Raw genomic sequence first — 20,021 nt, forward strand, 5'->3', positions numbered from 1 at the left:
TCTTGACCAAGTGTGAGCTGGTTTTTGGCGGTGTTTTGCAGTGTTCCCATGATTGATCAACATATATCCTCTCATAATATCGCATGTGCTTTGGGTAATAACGTCTGCCAAATAACGAGCTGTATGTTAACGGATCATTGACTTTGTATATGTAAGCTATGTTGCGTCAACAGAATTATGCAGAGACATAATTAAGCTCTGGCGCTAAGGGACAGCTTGACAACTCAAAACACAGACGCATGCAGATCTGCGCTGGTTGTCGGCCAATAATCATCAGAGGCAGCATGCTGTTATAAGGAATTAATACCAACATAGCGGTGAGAGTCATGGCTTGAGCCACAGTCCTTTGCGGAAAGCGCCTTCTCTCCTCACTCTGCGTGCGCCCAAGCCACAAGCATCCCTGAGTTACATAACAGGCCATTTGCGTAGGCGTAGACTTCCATGTGTCTTTTCGTCTCGGGTCCTTACGGCCACACAGATGGACAATAAAATGAGGTTCCAATATCCTGATAGCGGTAAGCCAAGTCAGAATCTGTCATTTTCATAGACTGATAGAGGGGAGACTTGATCTGTTTGAGTGCATTTCCAGGTTTTTAGAAATGAAAAATATGCTCTGAAGGGAATGAGGCCTGGTGTCTGCCAGACTCATGCTGTCTATGTCTACTGTCAATAGATTATTCAGACAGCGATGAAAGGACCTCCATCTACCTGTCGATGACAAGTTAAACTAAAAAGAAATAAAGTTAGACTACAGCGATGAATTACAGGGATGGTTTTGGAGGAAAATCGAGAGATCCATTTAAAACAAGCAGAATTTATTCAAACATACAAGTCATTATATACATTTACAGTAGATGATCATCATGATGTGGTCTTCTAATTGTATAAAACTATAGACTGTATATAATGATTGCCTACATGACAGCTCCCTAAAAGTGAAGCCAAAACATCTGGATCGCCCCCTGGTGGCTGGCTGCAGTATAGGTCATAAAGCCCGCCTCCTCCATGTTAGTGGATGGGACGTGGGCCAAACTAAAAAGTCAAAGTACACATCAGATATATTTTCCCAAAGATGGTTTCTGTTGTTTTAGGTAGTTTTTATCACGCTGATTTGTGTTCAAGTGTTTTCTGATAAATTTGTTTTTAATTAGTTATTTGATGCTATAAAAAGGGGGTGAGACGTCATGATTGACAGCTGCTCTGACTGAAGTAGTCGCACAGCCGGACGCTCGGGAATTGTACAAGAGAGGAGATGGACGTTTAGCTAGGTGGCTCATGCTAGCAAGAGGTAGCCGTGCTCGGGCGGATGTGTTGGCGTGACCTCGATAACGTGGCTCCGACCACTCCTGCGCAGACCCTGGCTCCAAATGACGTCAAAATCTCAAGATGGCAGCCCCTGTATCCGGGATATTTTGGCTTCACTTTTGTACAGTGGGAGGAAGTGGAGACGCGTTGTCCATCTTTACATAAAGTGTATGGATAAAAGGTAGTGGAAAATGTATGAAATCATAAGATTCACTTCATCTTGATTTGAAAAGCTGAATGACGAGGAATGAAAGTGCATGATTGGTTTGACTCAGCAAAACATGTGTTTAAGTTTAAAGTGCATTTCCTGAGCAGCATGGCAGTCTTCAGAACCAGGCAGAGAAGCCGTGCTTTTCCTTCACCACCCATATGCTGTCAATCACCTTCCCATACTGGAACACACAGAAAAGCCTTTGTTATGACTCATTGACCTTTAAATGCATCCTTTCACCTTTGCTCCGCTTGTGTGCATGTTCTTCAAATGTGTGCGCTCACCTGGTCATCGGAGATCTGCTCCAAGTAGACGTGGGTGGCGTTGACCACTTGCATGCGGGTGTAGCCGTAGTCTGTGCTGCGGAAAGCGCTCCACTCTTTGGGGTTTGGATTGAACCTGTCGGTCTTCTCTCTGCAGCCCTGCGGAGGTATAAACAGTGATTAAATTGAATCTGTGAATAGTAATAAGCCACATGCCGTTCTCTAGCACCGTCCACAAAGCCCTGTATGACATTTACAACTGTGGCTGAGCCTCGGTGTGAGTCTGGCCGCATTTCGATATGCCGATGACTAATCTCTCTGTGGTTGGATGACGAAGCATGCCCTGCACCGCTCACCACCACATCAGAAAACACTTAACCAGAGGAACAGCTGGTACTGAACTCATGTGGCAGACCAACCGCTGCACAGAAAGGGCTTTGAACAATACATAACATTGTTTTTGTTGACTATGCTGTCAATTCATGCATTGATCTTAATCTGGAAAAACGCAAAGAGTGAGTCAGTGATGTAAAAAATACTTACAGCAGAGCCTGTGATGATGTGAACCGGAGCTTTTGGGTTCACATAAGGCTGCTCTCTGCTGCCATTGTGCACCTAAAGAGAAAAGCATAACAAGTCTCTTTCACTGATCCAAAACAAAGACTATAGATGTGGTGAATGAAGAATGCAGGAGCTGACCTTGTCACCGTAGACAGGCCAAAGCCTCTCATATGTGTGCTCATGTGCCCACAACTCCACATCCACTCCTGTGAAAGATATTTGATGATAGTTAGCAACCTTCCACAGAAAAAAATAACTCCCCCAAACAGCTCATTAAAACACATATTTGTTGTGTAATCTAATGTTTCTCAGATCCTCTGCCCATTTCATTTGGAGATTTCTTAGCGAGCTTAAAATCAGAGCAACAAAAACTTTCAAAGATCCACCACAAGTTAAATAATAATTAAATGCAACAAACAAAAGTCTGAGAAATGTAATGCAGGAAAAAACATTTGCAAATGGGCTGTTGGGATGTCAGCCAGACCAAACGCCTGCTTTTTTAATAATGGATGTTTGGATTGCTCTGCTCGCTGCAACTGTTGGGACATTAGTCTGTCTGAGCGTGCAAATTTGTGATCTTAAACACCCATTAGCAGCACACAGCTGGTTGTCAAATAGAAACCATACCATAGCGGTAGAATAGATCCTCTAGACCAGGAGCTGGCGGTTTGGTGTCGTTCAGTCCCAGTCGGACCTGAGATATAACAGAGAGGAATAATGTCAGCGTGACCTGGCGCTAGCGTACGAAACACTACCTGCTACCTGAAACACTACCTGGTAGAGCCCCGTCGTGCCATGCCAGCCTCACTCCAAACAGTGCCAAGTGCTGAGGGAAATAAGTCTAAGTGGAAACTATTTGGTCCAAATTACAGTGATTATGACGGCATACCGTAGGTGCTGCGATGTGGACTGGCCAGCCTGCAACACGTGCAACATGTCTGCTGCTACCAGGGGTAATTAAAGCGCAAAAAACAAATCCTACAAATACCTTTATGATGATAAAAATAAAGCCTTTAACAATATAGATGTGCTGTTCTCTAAAGAACACACTGTTAAATAAACTACGAGAGTATTACCAAAATGTTTATGTTTGAATGTTTAATTGTATTTTTGCTAATAAAATGTCTGCCATCGGGAATGCAGCTAAGTCATTACAACAGGAATTTTCACACTTGAGACCAAGCAGGAGTGAGTGGCACCGCCCCCTTTACTCAACCAGACTTTAAAGGAACAGTGTGTAACATTTCGGGGGGGAATATTAGCAGAAATGGAATATAATATTCATAATGGTGTTTTCATTAGTGTATAATCACCTGAAACTAAGAATCCTTGTGTTTTCGTTAGCTTAGAATGAGCCCTTCATATCTACATAGGGAGCGGGTACTCTTCACGGAGTCCGTCATGTTGCTCCGCCATGTTTCTACAGTAGCCCAGAATGGACAAACCAAACACCAGCTCTAGAGAGAGCCTTTTGTGTTTTTTCGTTACCTGAAGGACACCGTAGTTCCGTTGCTCCTAAAGTAGTATTATTATGGTTAAGGATGGCATCTGAGCAACACAAACAGTGTTAGCAGTGAGCGGAGGGGTACTTTGTAGGTTGCAATTTGCAACCGAACCACTAGATGCTGCCACCAAATCCTACACAGTGTAGCTTTAAAAGAATAGTTAACATTTTGGGAAATACGCTTATTAGCTTTCTTGCCAAAAGTTAGATAAGAAGGACTGAGATTGTTATCAATCTTCTCATCTAACTCTCAGCATGACACCGAATAACCGTATTCCGAAAAAATTCCCAGCTATTCATTTGCAACCACTCTGTGTACAATTTAATATTATCCAACTTTAGCGCTCCCAGTGGTAGTGTCAAAAGTTGGTTGCAATCTGCAACCACACCACTAGATGCCGTCAAATCCTACACACTGTACCTTTAAAGCTTCTCTTGACTTCCTGCTCTATGTATATGCTTCTTATAAAACTGTACTAGTTTTTTAAAACTGTAGTTTTATAAGTAGTTTAGGTTACAGTATACGTTAGAAAAAGTGTTTTTGAATAGTGAATATAATTTATGAATAGGATTTACACACAAGGGAGTCGAACGTGGTGCAGTCGTCCTGGTCGTCATCGGAGCAGTACATGGGTCTGTGTCCCATGGTGATGATCCATGGACGCACTGCTCTGTTCTCTGGCTTGTTGGCCTCCTGTGTTGAGAGAAGGAAGTGGTAAATGTGTGCATGTGTAAATGTGTGTCAGATTGAGATAGGAGGACCATTTTACTTTGGCACAGAATGAGGAATCAGATGTGTAATGGAGAAAGAGAATTGAACTACTACTACTACACTAAAATGGAAAAAGGGAGAGTTAGAGAGCAAGTGTGCGAACAAAGGAGAGCACTTAGACATCACATCAACACATAAAACTGGTGTGGTCATTAACCTCCAGGTCTTTCTTCAGCCACTCGTACTGGTTGAAGAGGAGCTCCTGGCCGAATTCGAGATAGAAATAGACTTCAGTGGAGAGGGAGATGATGTGCGCTGACCCCAGGTTCCAGCTGCGGACACACATCGTTAAAATGATACACGGCCTTGACCCAGTAGAGGAAGCATGCTTAAAGTCGGCGGATAAGCAAGAACAGGCCTCGCTTTAAACGCCAAATAAGTGTGAAAAATACTCCCAAATCCAGGCAGCGTTTGGTCACTGACATTTTGCTGCTGAATGCAGTGCCAGGTCCACTTTAGTGAATAAACTCCCTGCTGTAATACGAGTGCTTAACGTGTTCATCCTGCAGGGTTAATGGAAAAGCATGTGTTCTGTACATGTGCGCTGTGTGTTAGGAACTGAACCGTTTCCAGTAGCAGTCGTGGGATTTCAGATTGCCTCCCCTTGTTCCCAACCGGCTCTCAGCCAGCGGGCCTGTCTACCTCTAGGCACAGGGACTGATCAGTGGGCAGCTGGCCTGTGGTCTAGCGAGGTATTATCTTACTGTCTGAGAGAAGTAGGTCTGTAGTGGACTATGAGTCACCTAGTTAGATGTATAGCTCCTTTGTGTAGTCCCCATGAGATAGGAGAGCACTCCTCAGCTGCCAATTCCTCTGGGCTGCCTATTACAGCTCATTAATGCTCACTGAAATACAGTAGGAGGTTTGGTAAACCTTCACATGATACTTCACATGGGGCCCGAGTTGGAAAATAAATGATTTCTCTTTCCGAGCTCTGTCTGTGCTGCTAACTTTCTACTACTGAAAAAAACTGTTTGTGGTTAAAGGGTAACTTCTGTATTTTTCAACCTGGACGCTATTTTCCCAAGTTTTTTTTGTCTGAGTGACTAATGGGGACAACAATTTTGAAATTGGTCCAGTATTGAGGGAGAACGCTTCAACCAGCAGCTGCGAAATGAGCTGCGAGGCTCAGATTGTCATTATAGTGTCTTACAACATTATGGAAAGAATCCTGCTGAGAAATAAAAAGTTTTCTTATCTTTCACTTGATCCGGTCTGTTTGTTATTGCGTCCAAGTCCCGCTCAAGGAGAAGTCTCGTTGTGAAATCTGAATATCCGCATACTCTGGCTCGAATAAATACAGGCGTTCATCAAATCCAAAGTCCTCATCCACATTGTCGAAATTATCTAAATATTCAGCCATGACATTGAAAATACCTTAGATAACACTAAGCTTGATTTCTGCACTCCAACCCAACAAACTGCCCGGCTGGCCCTCACGTTTCTACCACGAATGTATTCCACTATTCCACCGTTGTTTTCCGTCAACACATCACCTCGCCAGATTTCAGAACGAGACTTCTCCTTGAGCGAGACTCTTTCCATAATGTCAGACACTTATAATAACTATCAGAGCCTGTCATGGCAAAAACAAGCACTTTTAGTGGACGTAAATGATGCTGCCAGCTTGCTCCACAATAGCCCCATATTGCAGCCCATAAGCAGCTGCCGTCTACAACACTCACATTTCAGAAATTGTATTAGTCAGTTAGACACAAAAACATTGAAAAATACCAAAGTTACCCGTTAAACACGTCAGAGTCCACCTTAACTAAAGCAACAAAAGTCAGATATTGTGTTATTCCATAAGGCTGACATATTCTCTTCTGCCTTACCTGTACCACAGGCTCTCAGTCTGGCCTGGCATGCTGAAGCGATTCCTGTAGTTGGAGAAGTTACTGTGAACAAACAAGAAAACAAAAGAAGCTAGATTGAAGATCTAGATTGGACTGATCATACAATTTACGTTCTTTGAATGTCTAAGAAACAGCAATTAACACCACAGACTTCTGCTCTCTCTTATTTTGTGGTGTCTACACAATACGCTGAAGATTCAAAACTTCTCAGCTTCTCTATGAAATATAACAAACCAGCAATTCTTAAAATAACTGCCTTCTTTTGTCTTATGTTACTTTACAGTTTTCATTTCAGCCTGGCAGAAAACTCAGGGTGGTATATCACTGGATAAAGATGACCATCAAGCTGTGGTGGTGACATCTGCTTCAAACTTTGAAAAAAAAAAAAAAAAAAGTAGCTAGTTTTAGATATTCTGAGAAGCCATACTGTCGCCAGGATATCAGTGGCTGCCTCCGCAAATTAAAGGCTGTAGAAAAACGTGGACGTAGCCTCTGTGACCTCACCCTATAGGTTTCTGATGGGAGGTTTTTAAGCTTAGGATCATGGTCACAAAAATCAAAATTTGGGCAACGTGGGGGAGCCTGCACGGGTGGAGCCGAGATGGGAACGAGCAAGTAGGAGCCACCATGGCTGAGTGTACTACACCTGTTAATCAAGAAAACAGACCTCTAAATATACCCCTCTCAAAACCAGGACATCTTCTTTAAAGAACGGTATAATTTTAGATGCAGCGGCCATTAGAGGAATCACATCTTAAGGCGCTTTCACGGTGGTTTCAGCACTGAAATGTGGCGGTTCCTACTTGATCCAGATATAGTAGGATACTTGCAGTTATCAATCCACCACTACACTTATCTATCACTGCTACCACAATCGCCGCCACTAATTTGTAGACTCTAAACCAGCATTATACAATATTACAATGGGTGCACCATGCAAAAGGGAAAAACTCTTTCATGGAAAGCTCTCCCTGACGCCAACCCGCCAGTCTCTTTTCACGGTTTTTAATTCCAGCATGAAAGCGGGAGCCAATCTTCTCAATGGGCAATTAACTAAACGAGGCGAGGTGGGACTGATTGTTTTCTTATCTTACGTAAGGGAGAAAAAGAGGCAGTATTCTGGACTGCAGCCGGATCAGGGTGGGACAGTTTAGATCCCTGCATTGACTAGGTTAATGTAGGGTTAGGGGTAACTACAGACCAGCAGGGTCAGAGGTCAAAGGCTACAAATAGGGACACAAAAGCAGGATCACAAAGACCCCTACTAATATGAATAAGTCTAACATTAATGAGCCACCGAGGTCAAGATTAAATGGCCAAGGCCAACGTGATAATCCAGCAGAGGCCGGTTTGTGAGCTGTGATCTTTCAGTACGAAGGAGAATACCGTTTGACTCTGCATCTCTTTATGTCCATCTTGAAGACTTTGCTTAGGTGTCTATCATACTATTATTACCCCAAATTAAGTAGCTAAACTTTCATATTTAAGTGCTGATTATTAGAGAAGTATTTGAAATTAATGTCATAATATTCATAACTATGCATCAGGTGAAATTTACAGTATATCCTAATCCAACCACACAAGTAATGTAAGTTAAAATAGTGCTAAAGAGTGAGATCTGCTACTGTGAAAATCAATTATGATCTGAAGTTCCCAGCAATGGCGTTGAACCAAGAACAGTCATAAGATGGTTTCATGCTCCCACCCTGTGGCTAGGAAGTGTACCAGCAGCCATGTAGAGGGGTCTGGGAAAGCAGTTAGTAGAAATAAACAATCAATTCTGTATTGAGTAAAATAATACACACACTCTCTAGGAATCCAAACAGAGTGATGTAACCAAGCATGCCCTGAGGGAAAGGATTCAGCCTGTAGAAATAAAGTGAACTGCAGGCTTTAAAGCCTCTCGTTTTGTGGCTCAGCCGTGGAAAATCTGATACAAATATGATAAGCTTATGTTTGTTTGATTAATGTGCACTATGGGGAGTCCAACGTAACATGTGAGTCATCTTCCGTAACCCGAAGCACGCTCGTTTCCATGTGTGTTTGCTTTTCCATTAAAACAAGAGCGAGATAAAAATCTGGTGGCTGTCAAAGTCAATGTGAACCACCGGACTCTTAAACTGACCCAACAGGAGTTTCCCCTCCTAATCAAATCTTCCCTTTCATCATCTGATGAGCTAAATCCAGGCCGTTAAAAAAATTAAAGGAACCAATTGTAGTCTTCAGGAAGCATGTCGCTAACTCCCGTCACAGGACAGCAACGGTCATTTCCCTGTCCCTCCGAGGGCCCGATGAGCCGTATTGTGCTCGGTGAACAAAGACAGTCTTGATTGGGGCCTTAGCATCTTCTGTGGATCCACTGTTCTCATCCTGTTGGAATGCTGACTGAAAACTTTTGTGGTCAGCCATGTTTCAATTGCCTTTTACCCATTTAGTTTTGAGGTTGGAAACAGAGATGAACAGAAGAGTATAGTGAGAGAGAGCACATCAGACAGCGAGGGAGAAAAAGCAGGGGCCAGTTGCTGGGAATATTTGGATTCTTAACTACACCACAGAGCAAAACACACATTTAGGTATAAGAGAGGGAGAGAGGAGCTGGATTTCTGGTTATGTAATGCAGCGAGCCGTTTCTTGATATCAGAATGTATCGCCAAGAAAAAGAGACTACTGTTAGCGGCTCCCTAATAAAAACCAGGCAGCAGTCGCATCACACATGGCAAGGCCAGGCGAGGACTGGCTCGGTATAGCAGCGGCAAGTAAATATTATGGTGCAAGATCAGGCAACCTTGAAACGTTTCAAAATGCATAAACACACACAACTGACTCTAGCAGATGTGCCTGGAATTTAGGGACACATTAGCTGCTAATCCTTGAGATGAAAAGCATCGGAGGCTGCTGAAGCTTTTGCACTCTTTACATTTTACAAGTCTTTAATCATCTTGTGTCATCTTCAACAAAACAATATTAAACTGAACTCGAAAATTTACTCCGAAATGGACTGAAAATATTTGACTAACAAGGTGGCATATTATATTTTGTCATATTAGACAGTGGTACCTTTTTGTTTCATATTAGGTTATTGATATAAACCACCCTGCATTATTTGCATTGCGGGGACATAATAAAGTTAAAGGTGCAGTGTGTATGATCTAGCGCCATCTAGTGCTAAGTTTGCAGTTGCCAACGAAACTTCTACCATGTGCCAAGCTGGCAGGAGAACTACGGTGGTCGATGTGAAAACGCAAATGGACCTATATAGAGCCAGAGTTTGGTTTGTCCGTTCTGGGCTACTGTAGAAACATGGCGGCCGGCTCCGTGAAGAGGACCCGCTCCGTATGTAGATATAAACAGCTCATTCAAAGGTAACAAAAACAACTATTCTTATTTTCAGGTGATTATACACTAAAGAAAACATACTTATAAATATTATATTACACTTCTGCCAATAGTTCCCCTGAAATGCTACACCTGTACCTAAAGATGTAATTTGAATATGTCAGAATATCAATGTACAACAAGGCTGTTACAATTTGTTTAGGGCTGCAACAAATGATTATTCTTTCTCATTACTCAACACGATTACTCAATCTTCAATAATTATTCCAAAAAAATATTTATTTTCTCACAATTGTCTGATCAATAAATCAAGTGATTGTTTCAGCTCTGAATGTGTTTTTTTGTTGTTTTTTTGCTGCATCGTTCTCTCCACACTGTCCTGTCTCTGACATTAAATATGAACACAGCGTTCTGCGAAGATGAGTCAAAAGGCAGACAGAGTTCCCACCACCACGGGCCGTCTCTGGGAACTGAAAAACAGATAGTGAGCTGATGATTCCCAGTCAGATAAATGTTTGTTTTGGAGAGCGTTGCCTTGTTTAGATGTTGGTGGTTCCTGATGCTGCTCCAGGCTTTAGAGACCAAAATAGCTCCCATGTGTTCAAATGGTACAGTTAGGAGTTCTCGGCAGACTGTGTGTTCTTTATAGTGGAAAAACTGCGGCTCACCAGAAAAGGTTGTTTTTCGGGGGTTCACAATCCCCAAAAAGACATGCACGCACACACTGAGCATTTACAGTAGCCAGATCTGAGGGCAATTTGTCATGAGGTGTCTGGCAAGTCTCTCTCACCAATATGGATGTACTGCTATTTTTGCCCCAAACCCATTAATCATACTTTTGTCCCTCAGCAGAATGTGGCATGAAATGTACACAAAAAGGAAAACATTAACTAACTGAAAGCAGAAGACAGACAGGAGACAGTCAGACAGCTTCCATGTTGTCTCACTGACTATGAATGTCACTTTTAAAAGAACAGTATGTAACAATTAGGGGGATCTATCGGCAGAAATGGAATATAACATTAATAACTATGTTTTCTTTAGTGTATAATCACCTGAAAATAAGAATAGTTGTGTTTTCGTTAGCTTAGAATAAGCCGTTTATATCTACATACAGAGTGGGTCCTCTTCATGGAACCGTCATGTTGCTCCGCCATGTTTCTACAGTAGCCCAGAACGGACAAACCAAACAATTTTAACTTTTCCTCCTTGGGCCAGAGTCGATAACGTTATTCGCTCCCATCGCCGACGCTCTCTCTCTCTCTTGCTTCACCACTCACTTTCCACGTACAAATGTCCTCTATGCACTGGCTCTACTCCAAATGGCTCTAGAGAGAGCCATTTGCATTTCTGCGTCGGCCACCGTAGCTCCCCAACAAGCTTGGCACACGGGAGAGGCTTCAGTTGGTTGCAATCTCCTCACGTCACCACTAAATACCGCCAGATCCTACACACTGGAGCTTTAAGAAACAATTCTTCACTACACGTGAGTTCATTTATGAATACAGTACACCTAAAAAGAAATGAAGAAATTAACTTCCACCTACTATGTAGATTCGTGGTTGCCTGGACAGGTCATGTAGGGCACGTAGGCTGCTATTGACTGGATCTGCCTCATGAACTCATCTCCGATCCGGGCATTGTCCTGGAACAGTGACATTCAGCCGTTAAACAAAGATTTTCCCGTCAGACAACAATGTTTCTGTATTCACTGATGTTCAGCCAAATTAAGAACTACAGTATGTAAGTCTATTTTCCAGACAGCTTCAGGAATGTATAGATTTCCAAACAAACCCCACTGAAACCAGAGGCATTTTTGTCTTGGATACGCTCATACTGGCAACGCAGCTTTTAAAAACACATTGCTATTCGTGGCAGTAATGGTGGCTTTTACCTGCCACAAACATTAATGACCTTCCAGACAAAATTCCCTTTCTCTGCTTTTCTATTTATAATATCAGTGAAGCCACAGGATGTACTTGCACATTCCAGCTGAAAAACACAGCTTGGATGAATTATGGTTATTAATGTTTGCAGTAGTCTGCTGATTGCATTTAGCAACTCACCATATTTGGAAAAAGAAGGCATGAATAATGCAGGAACTCATTTCAGGAAAAAATTATATCAGCATCCAAGACAAGGTTATGCTAAATATCACAGATGACAGTTGGGAGGTTTTCAGATGAGCAAATATGTTACTGAGACTTAAGATTCAGGGTTTTGAATGGCGCTTATTTTAGTCAAGAAATACTTGGGCGACATGACCCTGACTCTCGTCTTTCACCGCAGACTTAAGGCATTTCACAGTAATGCTAATCATAAGCTGTGTGTCTCAACCACAGCTGAGAGCCTTCATATGTGCTAATAATAAATAGTGGGGAGTCTTGGGACGGGGACAGTAAAGAAAGGTAAAGTGGCTTATTTCATCTGTCATTGTGGCATTAGTGGAATATCAGTGTGGCTTTAAGAATATACGCTTTTGATGAAAGAAATTTGCTGTCAGTGACTTTAACTGGGCACAAGTGTGATCAGAGTTCATGATATTGAAAAGACAGAAGAGCAAAATACCTCATGCATATCGTAGGCAAAGTCCCCTGTAAAACAAAACAAATCTACAGATTAGAATGGATCTTTAAGTGTTTTTAAGATTTTTACTCTCCCACAGTAAAAGGTAACAGCAATATGTATATCTGTGGTGCACTGTGCCAAAATTGTTCCCCCCAAAAAGTTGTGTTTACTTCTTCATTATAGGGATGATGCACTTAAAGGAAGACTTTTTTGCAGAGTTAGATGAAATCGATTCCACTCTTGTGTCTGTACGCTAAATATGAAGCTACAGCCAGCAGGCAGTTCAATTAGCTTAGCATAAAGACTGGAAACAGGGGGAAACAGATAGCCTGGCTCTCTTTGAAGGTAAATTAATTTGCCAACCAGCACTGCTAAAGCTAGCTAATTAATACATTATATATGTTTTGTTTAATCTGTACAAAAACTGAAATGTAAAGATGACAATTTGAGGTTTTACGGGGAGTTATATGCTGGAACTTATAATTCGGTGAGCTTTAGAGATGCTAGTATGCAGCTTTTAGTCTTCATGCTGAGTTTAAGGGCAGAATGAGTAGGATTTTCTTAAAAAACAATGTATAGACTCATACAAAAATAATCCTCTCAATCATCACTTCTGACCCACTAGAAGTGTGAGGCAGTGTCTGTATCTGCAGAGCCTCTGCACTCTGCCTGTATTTTCTTTTTATTTTGCTGGGTTCGAGATGTTTCTGGGCGTCAACCTCTATAAAAACGTAGCAACCAGGTGCATGATCGTAAGCGCGCACCCAAGAGAAAGCTACGGAAATGGCGGACAAAGCTCGTTCTGGGTTTGGCGAGCATCTGCTGGCGAGCACCCTAACCCTAACGGTAGTCAGAGGGCGTGCGCTACTGCCGTCTTTGAGCCGGGGGGGAGGAGCCAACTTTGAATGTTGTGTTTACAAACCACAACCGACAGATCCTACTCCTTCTGCTAATCAGCTGCTGGCTCTAGCTTCATGTTTAGCGTACAGTTCTGAGATTGGTATCAATCTTCTCATCAAACATTTCCCAAAACGCCAAACTATACCTTTAATAAATAACTACTGGACTATGGTTAGCCTCAAACAAAAATTGGATCTCAGTTTATGAGGCAATCAAGAGATTATATTCTCTCTAAACTTGTAAAGTGGCTGTAAAACGGTGTTTAAATTGGTGTTTCATTTGAAAAGCCAATAAAAGGCAAAGAAAAATTATACTGTTCTTTTATTATCTTTTATTATCCTGGCGTTAAATCATCACAGGGGACAAAAGCTAGAAAGCCAGCAGTCCGATTTTTGAGGGAACAAATTTTGGCACAACACAGACCAGTATTCTGATACTACTTCCCACTTTGTCACATTGTCAACTGTGAAGTGACCAGCATCCACTCCATATTGTTCAAAAGCAAAGCGTACAAATGACAAATAGGTATTATTATGCTGATTACAGCAATTACCATCGTGATATATTACCTCTCCATTAGACATTTCTGTTGGAATGGCTCAGTTGGCTCACTGGATTTGTTTTATCTTAATATAATGTTGCAAGCTGTGCCAGGTATCTGACTAATGCGTGAGACGAGAGCTGATAAAACTGAATGCCTCTTCACTGCTTTCACAGTGCAAATTGTTGTAATATTTCTCTCAGTGTGGAGCTTACCTATGTGCAGGATGACGTCATACATGCCAAACTGTGTCTCCTTTTGCAGTCGAGCCAGAGACTGAGGGTTCTCATTGCCCATGTCACCGTACAAAGCAAACCTGGGACTGAAGCTGGTGCTGTCATTCAGAGCAGTGAAGGAGAACACATCGCTCCAGCCCTCATCACTCCCACAGTGGTACACTGAAAGTACACAGAAAAACTCTGTAACATGAGTTATGAGTGAAAGTCAGTGATATCAAAACTCCACCCACCATAAGAAGCAGCAGGTTTGAGGTCTGTGAGAGTGACTCTGTGGATGTACATCTTCCTCTTCTCCTCTCCCGAGTCCACAAACAGAGTAACATCACCTTTGGCAATCATGTCAAAGAGCCGACCCCCCAGAAGGCCGTACTCCACCTTGCTCTCTGTCTTATTGAAGGTGGTCCAGGTCACCACCATAGAACCTGGTGCTCCTGTGAAGAAAAGCCCAATTATTGGAATTGTGATGTAGATTGATCTGACAGAACAACTGGATTCACTTACTGATGCATCTATAAAAGCCAAGAGATTGCTTATGAAAAGGCTGACTTTGCGCAAGAGTGGCGCTTTTGATCTTGCTGCTGGCGAGATATAACCATCAGAACGCTGAGATAAGCTGACGACTGGCCAGGTACTCATTTCATCAAAACATCAACGCATTTAATGGCTACCACGTTTCACCTTTGTGAGGAATGAACGAAAGAACATTTGTGCTGCATAAACTCTGTGTCAACCAAGGGTAACATCAGCTATATGTTTGGCAGTTAAGGCAATTATCTGGTGCCTTTAACCTAAATGACTTACAGAAAGTGCAGAGGTAGTGTTTCAGGACACTTCAGCACACTCGGACAGCCCGCTATTCTGTCTTTCAGAGGTTGTTGCGGGCTTAGTTTTCAAGCTAGCGGAGCTACTGGTATCATATGAAACTAAAAAGCCTAAGGAATCCATTGGTACCAACCATGTCATGCTAGATTGTCAGGAAGAGCGTTAAATGACGCTTAAAAGTTACGTTAAATTTTGGCGAGGAAAAGATGGCATGGTGATTTTCAAAGGGGTCCCTTGACCTCTGACCTCAAGATATGTGAATGGAAATGGGTTCTATGGATACCCACGAGTCTCCCCTTTACAGACATGCCCACTTTATGATAATCACATGCAGTTTGGGGTAAAAACCATGCATCACTTTCCCTAAAAAAAAATTATTATGATTGGGAATTAATTATTTATAAAATTTTGGCGGGTCCAAAATGAATGTTTTCTTTATCTCTGTGGAAGATATCTGACGTTCGGCTCCCACTTCTAACAAGACTTGTGAGCCAGTAGTATAACAATGTTGGTATTACGTTATATCTCTGGGTCGATCCAGTTGCCAGTTAATGTGGAATAAACGGATAAATGGTAGAAAGTGCTCAGCGATTAAAGGAGGCTGCCTCTGCCTGGCCGCACTAACACTGGTGTCTCCATCAGGCTGCAGGATACGTGAATATTGACCGTGGAAACAAGTGGCAACCGACGTTAGCACATATTAGCTGTCTTAGATTAATCTTCTGAACATCAATAACCCATGAAATTACAATTCGGCATATTTAAACAAAACCAACAACAGCTTCCAACAGCCATAGTCCTTACAACCTTAACTACTGTGTTGTCACCGGTTAGATTGTCCGGATGAGAAAAATAACAGCTTCAATCCCTGAGGAGCTACATTAGCATTAGCGACGGCTGCATCCAGTTACCTAACGTTATAGCTACCTCAAACAGTGTATAACAAAGATGCGCATCAGAGGGGATTTAGAAGCGGGTGGCTGACTAAAAAATAAGTACGTATACCTGCGTATACCCTGCACTACACCACTGCTTAGATGACAAGTTAAATGTTTCCAAAAACTAAATAGTCATATCCTCAGATTACCATACAGTAGATTACGTTAAATTAATCTTGAAACACCACTGCACAAAGTAACCTAAATTTGTGGCTAAAGTAGGCGTCTAGCTTCATGTTGCAGAATTATTTCATTACTCTACCATGAAAGATTCATAAAATATGCAGGTTGTGCAACAAATTGGCAACCACTTGTTGGGAAGGAAATGCAACGGAACAGAGGGGGGAGAGCGCGACATTTAGTGGCTGAATGTTATCAATAGCACCTTTAAAGTTTCATCTTCAGCCATTAAATTAGCTGCATTACATGAAACACTTTATTCATTTAAACACTTTTTTAAACTATCAATTCAAGATCACTGAAAATGACTCTGAACTTCAGTGAACTTGTTGCAGAGCTGCAGAACAGTTACAAAACGTTCAGCTGCCCAAATGTAACATTATATTATTGAGTGATCTGTGCAAAACATCTGTAAATCTGCAATCCATATGACCCGGACACTGGTTTGTATCGCTAAGAGGAACATTGTATCCCTACATGAAAACACATGAGGCTGATGGAAACAGTTCAAACACTTACCTGGATAAGAGAGGTGGACCTGCTCTGGCTGAGTCCAAATGGGAGGAATACCAAACACCAACAGGGGTGCAAGGCTCAGCAAAGCACAGGCAGCATGAACAGGCACCATTTTAACACTGGACTGCAAGAACAACAACCTGGTTAGAATAGCAACACACAACCAGGAAATAAAACAATCTTGTCAGTGTAATCACATGATGTTAATAGCTGTCATGCCAAACATCACATGACACTGAGCCTATTGATGCAAAACGTTGATAAATGTGTCTGTTTTGAAATTAGACACAGCACAGAGTTAAAATATCCTACCTGACCTCAGTGGCAGCGACACACACACATACACAGACTGTGTTTCGGTCTCTGAGGAGGACCTCTGCATCCAACCAAATGATGAAACTGCAGAATCAAATCAGCAGAGTCAGCACGGAAAGAGATCATGTGTCAATAAAAGCAGCTGATGTTGTTTTTCATTGTGCATTCAGGGGAAGTCAAAATGAGCTCAAGTACAGTGGAGATTAGCTCACAAGCCCCAGCTTGCCTGTGATCAATACAGTGCAAACAGCTGATATGCCTCACTGATCAGAGTAAAGCCGCTGTCAGGGTCATGGCTCATGAAGGCAAAAGCAAGTTTAATTTGAGCCAAAACACTGTATCAGCTGATCTCATTTAACACTTAACTGCCCCTCTCCACTTGAATGTGTCTATTAGTGAGATCAGCTGACTGGGATGACTTAACCACACATCTACACCACTGATTTAAATGTCTGGTTTTGAAATTTGCACCATTGATATCGCAATACTACTTGCTAGAGGGTGCACACTGCACAGACTGCATTATGAATAGGATGCTTTATTCTTTAATACAGGGCGGTATTAGAAGGCTATTTGAAATCAGATGTTAATATGCAATATAAATGTGTTATTTTTGCCTATTCTAAAATGGTGTATTTGAATAATTCTGCATACCCTAAACAGTCTTGGAATTGCATAAATTGGGTATCACTGTAAAGTTGAGACTCTTGTGGCTCAAATGAGCCCAACTGTATTCATGTGTGATGATGTTAGTCCCCATAGTAGCCATTTCATTGTAGTGAGACCATTTTTTTTAAACTTGACATCACTGTATAAAATGACCTGTTGTGACCTCTAGGATAATCACAGCCTCATGAAACTTTACAGCCACAAACTAGAGTCCTAGAGCATTCAGAGGATGGATGGTCTTCCTAGGTAGATTGACAACAAAGGGGTTTCTGAGCAGTTTCTAGAAGAGAAGTGCTCGTCATCTAATCGCCGAAAAATTTAATTTTTGCAGAAATTTCCAAATGATAAAAGTTTTTGATACCAAATCACAGCATGGCTTTTTGTCTTGGAGTCTTAATGTGGTATTTTGGAGGGATTATTGATCATTATTATCAATTCTTATGTGGTACAAAAATGGTTAAATTTAGCACCAAATCTGTGTAACAAATGGTATCAACCCAAAAATTGCTGCAACAATTTATGAGACATAATAGAGCATGGGAATAGCAATCGATAACTTCTATTATTGCGTTCTACGCTCTTATACACGTTCACAATTTATTTTAATTGATCAATTAATTCATTTTTATTTATTATTAACGACTAGAACAACTTGACACACAGTGCTGAGCGACATCTCAAATTAATCTTCAGGTTCCCAGCTTTCAGATGATGTACACCACTTCTATGTTACTGTTCACTTTTTATCTTCCACTGAACATCCCCTCTGGTAATGGTAAGGGGTTAAATAAACCTTAAAGGTCATATTGATAACATGTAGACAAATAATAATAAAAGAAAAAAATACACCCACAGAGCTTTTGGAAAGGTGCCGAATAAAAGTATCACTTTTCCCCAAAAAAATGATCATGATTGTGAATTAATTCAAATGAAGTGAATTAAAAAATTAAAAAATAAAATCTAGACCACTGATTTAAATGTTTGGTTTTGAAATTTGCACCATTGATATCTTAATACTACTCAGGAGGGAATGTATCATGCCTCATTTTTTATATATATCAACAAAAACAGACAATACTAGGAACTAAGGGCAAACAAAAATGGAGACAAGCAAATACAAAAAAAACATAAGTAGTTAAAGGAAAAAAAACTAAAAAAACTAAAATAAACAAAAAACAAAACAAAACAAACAAAAAATAAATATGTAAGTAAATAAAACACAGACAACACCCTAAGGCACACAAAGCACCATTGATGTCTCAATACAAGTCACTAGAGGGTGCACGCTGCGCAGGCTGCATTATGAATAGGAGGCTTTATTCTCTGATACTGGGCGGTATTAAGAGGCTATTTGAAATCTGATGTTAATTAGCAGTCGACTAACAGAATCAAAGGGAAGGTTTAACTGTATTGTTCCTGCTCAGGAATGGAAAACAAGGTGAGTTACACCATTTAGGACAAGTTATTTAACTAGTTCACGTGTTGTAACGCTGTTATGATCTGCTGTGAAGGGTATAACGTTAGACTATCTCCTAGGCAACCAGCTGGTTGTTAACCGTGATAACCGTCACAGCCTGCTTTTGTCTGTTTAGCTGGGAATTCTTACCACTGTTATTAACTAACGTTAGCGTTACTGCGCTTATTACTGCTAAATTAACGCTACGTATAACGTTTTTATATTCAACACGTACAGTTTAAAGATACTGAATAAGTCTCAAACACTGTCTGACCAGAATAAGTTAGCTAAATGTTAAATTAGTAACTAAAAACACTCACAACTCAATTCAGCTTTATGGCCAGTTGGCGGTTGCCCCGGGAGCACTTCCTGAATACGTCACTGCACAGAAGAACTACAATGCCCACGTGGATTGTGGGAATTTGTGTTTTGATAAGTTTCAAGATTCAAGATTCAAGAGTTTTATTTGCTATTTGCACTTATAAGTACATTGCATTTCTGAGCAGTTTACACCGAGTCAGCTTTAAGAAAAGAAAAAAGGTAGAAAAGGCACAAGGTAATTACAGTACAAAATAAGTAGAACATTCAACTCAACACAATAAATCAATCAATTATTAAAATATAAAACGCCCTCAGTGTAGTAAATAAATAATCTAAACTACCCTCTGCATAGGAAGGATACCCCCAGAATACAAATATAGAGTATATATATGCTCCATGACCATATTAAAAGAACTTGTAACTCTCAAAAATATAAAAAAAATAAATAATAATTAATATATTTCAGACAATTACAGAGTGGAAGACAGCATATAGCACAGCATTACCGTCCATTCAGTTCAGGTATACTGTGTGTCAATAATGGTATGGAGGTAAGGTGTGGGGTATTTTTGTCCCTCTTTGACGTCCTTTGCCACCAGTCCTATTGTAGCTGTGAAGAAGCTGTTGAGAAACCAGAGGTGCTCTTTGAGTGGAGATGCTCTCTGGCCTGTGTTCACTACTGCATTGTCATTGTGTAGTACAACGAAATTAGATTGTGACAATCCCATAGGTGCTAAAAAAAAGATAA

At 41.1% G+C, this 20,021-nt stretch overlaps 2 protein-coding genes across 4 annotated transcripts in view; one reads left to right on the forward strand and one right to left on the reverse strand.

Moving 5' to 3' along the window:
• The window catches only part of LOC141751983 (KATNB1-like protein 1), a 45,252-nt gene that overhangs the window by 21,860 nt on the left and 3,371 nt on the right, over positions 1-20,021 (forward strand). Inside the window, exon 1 of one of the 2 annotated variants that reach the window (XM_074609686.1) lies at positions 18,776-18,934. The exons of the other annotated variant lie outside the window; for it this stretch is intronic. The gene's annotated coding sequence lies outside the window, so the exon portion shown is untranslated. Of the gene's footprint in view, positions 1-18,775; positions 18,935-20,021 lie in introns of those variants that run through there. 2 annotated transcript variants of the gene reach the window in all.
• Positions 799-19,344, reverse strand: acp7 (acid phosphatase 7, tartrate resistant (putative)). 2 transcript variants are annotated; one of them, XM_074609684.1, is made up of 15 exons: positions 19,273-19,344; positions 16,825-16,911; positions 16,516-16,636; positions 14,287-14,487; positions 14,033-14,215; positions 12,377-12,402; positions 11,356-11,453; positions 6,452-6,514; positions 4,774-4,888; positions 4,425-4,538; positions 2,968-3,034; positions 2,479-2,546; positions 2,323-2,394; positions 1,801-1,938; positions 799-1,697 (listed from the first exon to the last, which is right to left on the reverse strand). In XM_074609684.1, exons 3-15 carry the CDS (start codon positions 16,622-16,624, stop codon positions 1,632-1,634), a joined length of 1,320 nt encoding a protein of 439 aa, XP_074465785.1. In that variant the 5' UTR covers positions 16,625-16,636; positions 16,825-16,911; positions 19,273-19,344; the 3' UTR covers positions 799-1,631. The 2 variants fall into 2 exon arrangements, with proteins under 2 accessions (XP_074465785.1, XP_074465786.1); XM_074609685.1 differs by having other exon boundaries at positions 16,516-16,652; positions 19,273-19,325.

Source organism: Sebastes fasciatus, chromosome 15, assembly GCF_043250625.1.
Source record: "Sebastes fasciatus isolate fSebFas1 chromosome 15, fSebFas1.pri, whole genome shotgun sequence".
Taxonomy (NCBI): domain Eukaryota; kingdom Metazoa; phylum Chordata; class Actinopteri; order Perciformes; family Sebastidae; genus Sebastes; species Sebastes fasciatus.